We start from the raw sequence: 9,566 nt of genomic DNA on the forward strand, positions 1-9,566 counted from the left end.
GGACATCTTAACTCCATCACAGTATAAAATTAACAAAATTTGTTTCTTTATAACAAAGTAGATTTGGCATCAACTATCAACATATCTATGAAACTTTGAATTCATTAATTTGACATTTATTTTTACTGTTAGATTAATATTCTTTTAACAGTCTGAATTTGCAAGTTTAAAATGTCATTCCCTCTGACTAAAGGTAACTAATTTTTTAGGTTACATTTATATGTGCCAGGAAGGTATCATAGCCCATAAATAAGAATAGATTTTTGATGTTGTCACCACAAAAAAAAATAATTAAAAAAACTATGTTGGGGAGGTGATAGATATATTCATTAGACTGAATAAATCTTTCTATAATATATACATAGATCAGAACATCACATTGTACTCCATAAATATACCCAATTATTGTCAATTTAAAATAAAAAAGAAAAATAAATGATTTTTAAAATTAAAAAGATCTTTAAATACAACTAAATATTGTTATCTACCAAAGAATCTTAACACAGTATGATTGAAAAAACAGTATACACTGTTAAATCTATGCAATTACCTTGGTCTGTAATGGGCATAACATATTGTACGTAGATAAATATTAATTTATATGACTGCTTCAGAATAAGTAAGCTAAGTAACTAAAGGGGAATGATTACAGAAATTGTAATCAGATAGGATAGTGAAATTATTCCTTGCTTCTGCGAAAGAATGAATATCATATTTTCATGAGGGATACAGCCCTTTTTCAGCTAAGCTTACTTTTTCACTCCAAAGTTTCCTCATGGCACTTTTCATTTCTGCATTCCTCAGGGTATAGATTAGTGGGTTCAACATGGGAGTTATAAAAGTTAAAACCACAGTCATGGATTTATCAATGGGAAAGGTGGAATTGGGCCTTGCAAACAGGAAGATGCAGGGGACAAAGAATAAAATGACCACAGTGATGTGGGACGCACAGGTGTAGAAAGCTTTGCGTTTCCCTTCCAAACTCTGAGTCTTAAGAGAGTGTAATATGACTCCATAGGAAAGTAGGAGAGTAAAGAAGGTGACAGTACAAATCGCTCCTCCATTAGCTACCATAGAAAGTCCAATGACATGGGTATTGGTGCAAGCAAGTTTCAATAAGGGATACAAATCACACAGGAAGTTGTCAATGACATTGGGGCCACAGAAAGGGAGCTGATAAATAAAGAGAAATTGAACCAATGAGTGAAGAAAGCCTCCAATCCAGGCCACCAACAGCATGAGAACACAGACTCGACGATTCATGATGCTCAAATAATGAAGAGGCTTACAGATGGCCACGTATCGGTCATAGGCCATCACCACCAGAAGAATGACTTCAGCACCAGCAAATAAATGATCCATAAAAAGTTGAGCCATACAGCCCTGAAAGGAAATGGTCTTTCTTTCAGAAAGCAAGTCAACAATCATTTTGGGAGCAATGGCTGTGGAATAGACGGTATCTATAAATGATAAAGAAGCCAGAAAAAAGTACATGGGGGAACCCAGGGACTGGCTGGCCATGATGGTCACCATGATAATCAGGTTGCCCATTATCGTCACAATGTAGATGAGTAAGAATGTGACAAATAAAACTTTTTGGCCCTCAGGGTTCTGTGTGAGTCCCAAGAGGATGAATTCAGTCACATTGTTCTTATTGTTCCTATTTTCCATGTGTTCTTCTGAAGGTATTGGACTCAGGTGTCAGAGCCTATAAACAAAAGGGTCAATGATAAATTTGAGATTATTTGTCAGAAGCTCCATGTCAAAAATGTGATGCCTTACTCAACCATGTTTCCCCTGACCAGGGCCTCACACAGGTCAGCTCATTAGAAAAGGAGTGTTTAGAATACTCTCCCACAATTATCCTTTTCATTTTTATAAATGGGTCATGGATGAAGCTGGAAACCATCATTCTCAGCAAATTATCACAAGAACAGAAAACAAAACACTACATGTTCTCACTCATAAGTGGGAGTTGAACAAGGAGAACACATGGACACAGGGAGGGGAACATCACACACCGGGGCCTGTTGGGGAGTGGGGAGCTAGGGGAGGGATAGCATTAGGAGAATTACCTTATGTAGGCAATGGGTTGATTGGTGCAGCAAACCAATGTGGCACATGTGTACCTATGTAACAAAACTGCACGTCCTGCACATGTACTCCAGAACTTAAAGTATAATTTTTAAAAAAGAATTTAAAAAATACAAATGTATTGTCTTAACCACAATGATGAGGCTTCATGGTTTTAACTGGAAGGTATATGTGAGTGAATATATAGTGATGCTCATTTGTGATGGTCAGGAGATTTTTCTATCCTTTATGCATCAAAGCAAGCCAAGACATATTTAAGGGTCAGAGGGAGAGTAAAAGCATAGACATAAATAAAATAAGAGATAACTTAGTAAAGGCATATGGAAATAAGTAAAGGCCATAAGCTGAATGAAATATTGGTGAGCATTTTGGTTGAGAGTCCTGAATGAGTTGTGAATAGAAGATTATCAGATCCCCAGAGCTGTCAATCAGGAGGTGGCCTGGAAGCTAACTCAGCATAAGTGTCAGCACTTACTTCTAGGAATCTTTATATTTGGGCCAAAGAAAAATTTAAAAAATCAGATTTTAAACTTTAGGATAGGTCAGTAGATAAGATTAGCTTTCTTGGAAGTTCCATCTTTGAGGCTTCTGATATTTTGTTGCATATATACATAATTAAATACCTTTACTGACATTTATAAAACTATTCTGCATTTATAATGGAAAAATAAGTACTCACAATTTACAGGAGCTACCTGAGCATTCAGGAGATAACCTCCAGTAGGACAGTCTCCCCTGTTGACAGTTTGTTCTTATAACATTTATTTATTTCAAGTGCTCAATAGACATTTCACTTATTAAAATGTTCTTTGGAGCATTACTGTTATTCTAAACTATTGAAAATTATCACTTTGGATGATTCCAAATTCTGTATTTTATCAGTATTATATTTTATGAAAACATATATATCTGATTCAAACATTTGTAAGATCCTTCAAATTTCTTAACATATTCAATAAGAATGAGTAAATCATTAAGAAATACTCAGAAAATGTGAATCCATGATAGGTATTCCACAGTAACAATTTTTACAAAATATAAAAACTTGTATTCTGAAAAATCTAGCTACTAGGTAAATTTATGCACCTACACATACACCTTAATAGAAAGGGTAATTTCGTGTCCACGGAAAAAGAGGTTATAAATTTCTTAGGTACAAGATCTATAGAAACTTAGGGAAAATGCCAACATCAATTTCTGCCTGAGTTAATTACGTGAATATGTCCCTATTTTTAGGGTTTTAAAATCGTAGTGAGTAAAACTGGACACATCCTGTTTTGTACCCAGTTGATCCCCTAATCTACAAAAAGGTACTTCAGAATAAATTAATTTTAATGATACATGTCAAAGAGCTATGGAGAAAGACAGATGGTGAATTTTCACATGGTAATGTCAATGTTATTTGGGGCATATGCACAAAAGAATAGAAATCACAGACTGAAAAAAATATTTGGACACTGATGTTCATAGCAGAATTATTTAAAATAGCCAAAAATGGAAACAACTTAAATACTCATCAATTTTAATGAATGAATAAACAAACTGTAGTATATACATACAAGGGGATATCATTCAACCTTAAAAAAAAAAAAGCAATGGAACTGTGATAATGCTATAACACGGGTGAACCTTGAAGACATACTAAGCCAGACACAAAACGACAAATACGTTATGATCTCACGTTTACAAGACACCTAGAATCGTCATATTCATAGACACGGAATGTACAACAGTGGATACCAGGAGCTAAGGGGAGGGGGTAAGAAAAAATTATTGTTTCATGGGTATGGAGTTTCAGTTTAGGATGATGAAAAGGTTTTGGAGATGGGCAGTGATGATAGTTGCACAACAATGTGTTATGTATATTTTACCACAATAAAAAATAACAACACAAATAAAACATCAGCACAGAACCAGGACATTTAAAAATACTATATACAAGGTAAAAAACTATAAAGAACTATAGTAATCCTTACTATTATTATCAATGTATTAAGATATAAGATAAATAATGGTTGCATTCTCTAAATTACATAAAGCAATCTAAATGAAGCCATTATAAATAATAAATATAGTCACGTTATATTGTTTTGTTGCGCTATGCATTTTCTGTATTTCAGTATGTCATTAAACAATTCTAATTAAAAATTTAGGGAAAAGTATTGCCATTGTATTTATTCTAATATTATTCTATAAAATGAGGAAAATGTGTAAGGTGTTTTATTCTTGGAAGTTCTGGCATAAAACGCTTGAGATTAAGTGATGAAACCTACTCCTTACAAAAGATGTATAACTCATTCAAACAAAATCTATTTTATCCCTATCATAATAGCAGTGAAAAATTTTTTGTAAATTTGTTACCTTGGTTTTCTATTTCCTCCTTGGTCACTTGTTCCAAATCCAGGCTTCTACAGTTTTTTCTTTGGTCCTAGAAGATGACTGCCTAGTTTGATGAAAATAAGTCAGGATTGAAACCCTATGAATCCAGGCGTGACTGCAAAGAAAAGAAGAGGGCAAACGGTCACTAAAGTTGCAAATGCTTTGTCACACAGGGATGTATCTCCTTTTGCCTGAACAAAGCATGATCATCTTCTCCAAATTTCGTAAACATTTTCATTCGGACTATGGGATTATCCAGAGTTGGTTTCAGGAATAAACAGTTGATATGACTGATGAATCACCAAATTGAAAAGATGTCATTGAGAAATGTACATATCAAAGTTAAAGAAATTTAAAAGCTCCTTATTATGTTTACTGACCTCATTGATTGAACGAACCTTTTATAACTTCCATAGTCATAGTCATAGTGCACAAAGATAATCTAGAAACTTGGCTCGGTTTTGAATATTTTAAAAGCACTCATATGTTCATATAACTGCTTTAGTATGGTTCATGTCCAGTAAGGTAACGGCTTTTATTTTATATTTGGACAGTAACATTAATACCTGAGGAGAAACCTTCTCCCAGGTAAGAGAAGATATGACTTAACAATAAACAAAAAATATTTCACTGAGTTGTTCAAACTGTTTGTCCCCACGGCTGCTCATTCAGTATTAATTCACTGAGGAATCACGCCCCAGAGAAAACAGCCCTTCCACATGATCTTTCCAGGGTATTCTATATTTTTAGAAGTTTCTCCTGGACAATTACTTTTAAGTGCAAAAAAAGTAGCATTGTAGTATCAAAGAGCAAGTCCCTTATTAAAACACAAAGACATAAAGTTGCATGAGCAAGATTAACTTGCTTCTGATTTATGAGTATACAGTTGAAATTCTCAACTCTAAGAAAGCACCAGAGTAAAATGGAAAGCTTAAGGCTTTGTGTGTGGCAAACATACTTAATGAGAATAGCAAAGAGCATTGATAATCAACTTACTAAAAGTTTCAATCCAACTCAGATGAGATAACATCCACATATCAAACCCAACTCAGAAATTTTGCCCAGAGAGGGGAAAATTTATGCATCTCTTAAAAAGAAATATAGAAACAAGTAATTAGGACCTATAATTTTAAAATGATTATTATGAAGATAAGAAAGAAGAAAATTAAATATGGAAATATTTGACACTTGATATTCAGATGTCTTTTGTATAACAATGGCAGCTCCTGAAATCAAAATCTCTCTATACATCCTCCAAAACAATTCAATGCATACAGCACAGCAAGTACATAATATCACACATAACTAGGACATTCAGCATAACTGACACTGAGAATACTATGAATCCCAAATTACCTCTAAATAGAGAAATAAACATCAAATCCCAGCAGAGAGATCTCTGCAGCTCCAAACAGAGAGAAAGGTAAGGGAACCCTGAAAAGACTGTAGAGAACAGGAGAGGGAACTAGGAAGCCTAAGGGAGACGGAGCACAGCCAGAATCACCCACAAAAGTGTAAGTCACACCCATTTAAAATCATTAATGAAAGAGGTTTGATGTCTGATGAAGCAGGATGTTGAGCAGAGGGAAAGAATGAAAATATGCAGGACCTACGATGGTATTCTCCTATTCTCCAAAAGGCATCACTTCTGGAAGAGATGAGGATAAGTAGCAAGGAAATGTACTCTTGGGAGACCTCATGATAAAGAAAAGAAAAGAAGTAAAAAGAGGAAGTTAAAGTCCTGAGGAAACAAAGAAGCATGACAAAATCTGAAGGTACTTTAATTCTTCCTTCCTCACTTAAATTTCACTATGCTGAAAAAAATATAAAAAAGGCACCTATGAACTAGAAATCTTTGAAGACACCCCAAAACCTTAACTCTTACTCTATCTATACAGAGGCCTGGTAAGAAGAAACCGCAAAAAGAGAACCTTAACATTTCAATTCATTACCCCCTCTGAGAGAACCAATAGCAAAGAACATTTACAAACATGTGTAGGTTGGGTTTCCAAAAAAAAAAAAAATCATTTCTGCTAGATTTGTGTGCAGGATTTGTTGGTGAGTGCTCAAGGGAATAACACCTGTAACAAAACACTGGACAGAGAGAGACATTAACACGAACGTAATTGCATCAAAGGCCAGTATTATAGGAAACTTTAAGGTAGGGGTGGCCTCAAAGATATCCTAATCAAGGTAAACAGGTTGAACCTTTGTACCCTTAATTCCATTTGTAATTTGATGCAGGCAAAGATAAGCTAGGATGTAGCATGCCTGACATGTATGGATAAGTTTAGTTTCAAAATAAGGAAATTATCAGACTCAGGTTGAAAGATATTCTGCAAAGCAAGTGGGAGATGTTCCTCAAAATGTTAATGTAAGAAAAAGTTAAAGAAGTACTAAAAAGCTGTTCAGGTTAAAATAAAGTGAAATAGCAACTAAATTTAATGTATGATCCCAGATTTGATGCTGAACTCCCCAAAAAATTTCTGTAGAAAACAGTGGGCCCAGAGCGGAGTCACACACCTGTAGTCCCAGCTACTCTGGAGGTTAAGGCAGGAAGATTGTGCGTTCAAGCTCAGCCTTGGCAAAATAGTGATACCCTGTCTCCAAAGGAAAAAAAAAAAGTAAAAAGAAAACATTATTGTGGAGATCTTCCACCTCTCTGGTTAGCTGTATTCCTAGGTACTTTATTCTGTTTGTGGCAATTATGAATGAGATTGCATTCTTGATTTGGTTCTTGGCTTGATTGTTGCTGGTGTACAGGAATGCTAGTGATTTTTGTACATTGATTTTGTATCCTGAGACTTTGCTGAAGTTGTTTATCAGATCAAGGCGCTTTTGGGCCAAGACTATGGGGCTTTCTAAATACAGAATTACGTTGTCTGCAAACATAGTTTAAGTTCCACTCTTCCTATTTTCTTTTACTTAAAGCTAACTATATTTAAGTTTTTACACCAGTTTTTTTTACAGCAATTCTCATCTCCAAATTTCTTAGTGTGTATATTAACAGATTCAACATGGGTGTGTGTTAACTGTATAAAACACAGTCATTAATTTATCAATAGGAAAGTTCAAAACAGGTCTAACATATATGAAAATACAGGGAACAAAAAAGAGGACAACCACGGCAATGTGGGAGATGCAGGTAGACAGGGCTTTACGCCTCCCTTCCTGACTGTAAGTTTTAAGGGAGTTTAGGATGACTCCATAGGAGATGAGTAGAAGGGTGAAGATGACCATACAGGTTGCTCCACCACTGAAAACCACAGTGAGGCCTAGAAAGTAGGTATCAGTGCACGTCAGCTCCAGTCATGTCTAAATGTCACAGACAAAGTGGTCAATGACACTGGGGCCACAGAATGGGAGACTATACACAACTGCAATTTGAAACACGGAATGTACAAAACCTCCAGTCACAGCCACCACCAAGAGAAGGATGCAAACCTGTCGATTCATGATGGTCAAATAGTGCAGTGGCTTAGAGATGTCCACATAGCGATCACAGGCCATCACCACCTGAAGGAAGATATCAGTACCACCAAACGAGTGGTCTATAAATAACTGGCCTATGCAAGCTGGGAAGGAAATAGTCTTTTTATCACAGAGTAAGTCTACAATCAATATGGGAGAAATGGTGGTGGAATACACAGCATCTATAAATGACAGGCAGGCAAGGAAGAAGTACACTGGGGAGCCCAAGGAGGGGCTGGCAATAATAGTCACAATAAGCAGGTTTCCCACCATAGTCACAGTGTATATGAGTAAAAACATTACAAATAATGCATTTTGCACATCAGGATCCTGAGTTGGGCCAAGGAGGACAAATCCTGTAATATTGTTACTCAGTCCTATTTAGTATTCTTTAAAACTTGTGTCCCAGTTGAGAACTCAGGAGAACAGGACATGTAATGAAGTAGTGAAGAGGAATATGATTACATCCATGATGTCACAGAGCACATCTTCATTGTTGTATCCTCAATAGTGATTTACACAGACGATAAATATTTTGTAAGTCTCTACTGAGTTCCTCATCCCCTCAAAGATTTTATTTTGAGCCTACAGGCAGAGTTTCTGCTTCTAACTTTTAGTGAATATTCTGTATAGAAGATGAGTGAAAGGCCCAACAGCCATTCATATATTTTATAACTCCTGATTTAAAACATATTTCTTAGCACAGAAGTCAGCTATGATTACAGGCAACAGACTATTGGTCTCAGGAAAGCTACTTTCTCATGATGGTAATAAACTCTAAATAAATTAACGAAGACTCAGTGCTTTGAGTTTGTAGTTGTGATGTCTTTACTGTATGTTCTGTGTAGCATAGAAAATAACATCTTCTGAGATATCTCACTCAGTACTATGGCATTCCACAGTTACACGTTCGGTCCTTCATGCCTCGAAAGATGTTCAGTCTTTATAAATATCTCATTAAATGTCAAGAGACTGGACATTAACCTGTAAAAATAGTAAAGTCCTATTTATCACATTATTCGCTGTAGCAATTACTTGGTCTGACCCTCTGTTTGCCTTATAAGAAGCTGTACATCTCTGCATCTTATCCTTACCTATTCTACAATTTTTTTATCATATAAACATACAGTATCCTGATTTTCAGCAAATAATTTTGAACTCAAGAAAACTAACTGATGGCTATCACCAACTGCCACATTAGCTGTATTTTTTTCCAGATTCTTCAGGTGAACTAGATAATGAGACAGGAGAAAATAGACAGTGTAGAAAGAGTTACAGAACAGTGGTAAATGGTTTTATTTATAACACTATTTAGATACTGAGAGTACTCAAAAATAGAACCTTAGTGTCCAGATTCAAAAAAAAAAAAGCATACTCAAAGAGAAATTCTAAGTTCACTGGAAGATGACATCAATTTGATTCATTTTCTGAATGCATTTACATGTCTGTCTCAGTTTGCTCACTGGAAAACAATGTGATTAAATTAAGTGAACTGAGAATCCTTTCTAGTCAACCATCTACAAAACTATTAGTGCACCTGTCCCTTATTCTATTCTGCTTTTGTTCATTTTTCATATATTTATAATTAAATGGCAATTTCCAAGCTCATGACTGTTGCATGA

General features: G+C 35.3%; 1 protein-coding gene and 1 pseudogene across 1 annotated transcript; both read right to left on the bottom strand.

The window, feature by feature from the left end:
- Positions 1-634: 634 nt before the first annotated feature.
- LOC106993239 (olfactory receptor 4A15) lies at positions 635-1,761 on the bottom strand. The gene is given in 1 exon segment (XM_015114259.3): positions 635-1,761. A coding segment is annotated over 1 exon segment (1,044 nt). The 3' UTR covers positions 635-717.
- A 5,633-nt stretch (positions 1,762-7,394) lies between these two features.
- Positions 7,395-9,142, bottom strand: LOC106993261 (olfactory receptor 4A8-like; annotated as a pseudogene).
- Between the last annotated feature and the right edge of the window lie 424 nt (positions 9,143-9,566).

The sequence above is a fragment of the Macaca mulatta genome, chromosome 14 (genome assembly GCF_049350105.2).
Source record: "Macaca mulatta isolate MMU2019108-1 chromosome 14, T2T-MMU8v2.0, whole genome shotgun sequence".
Lineage (NCBI taxonomy): Eukaryota > Metazoa > Chordata > Mammalia > Primates > Cercopithecidae > Macaca > Macaca mulatta.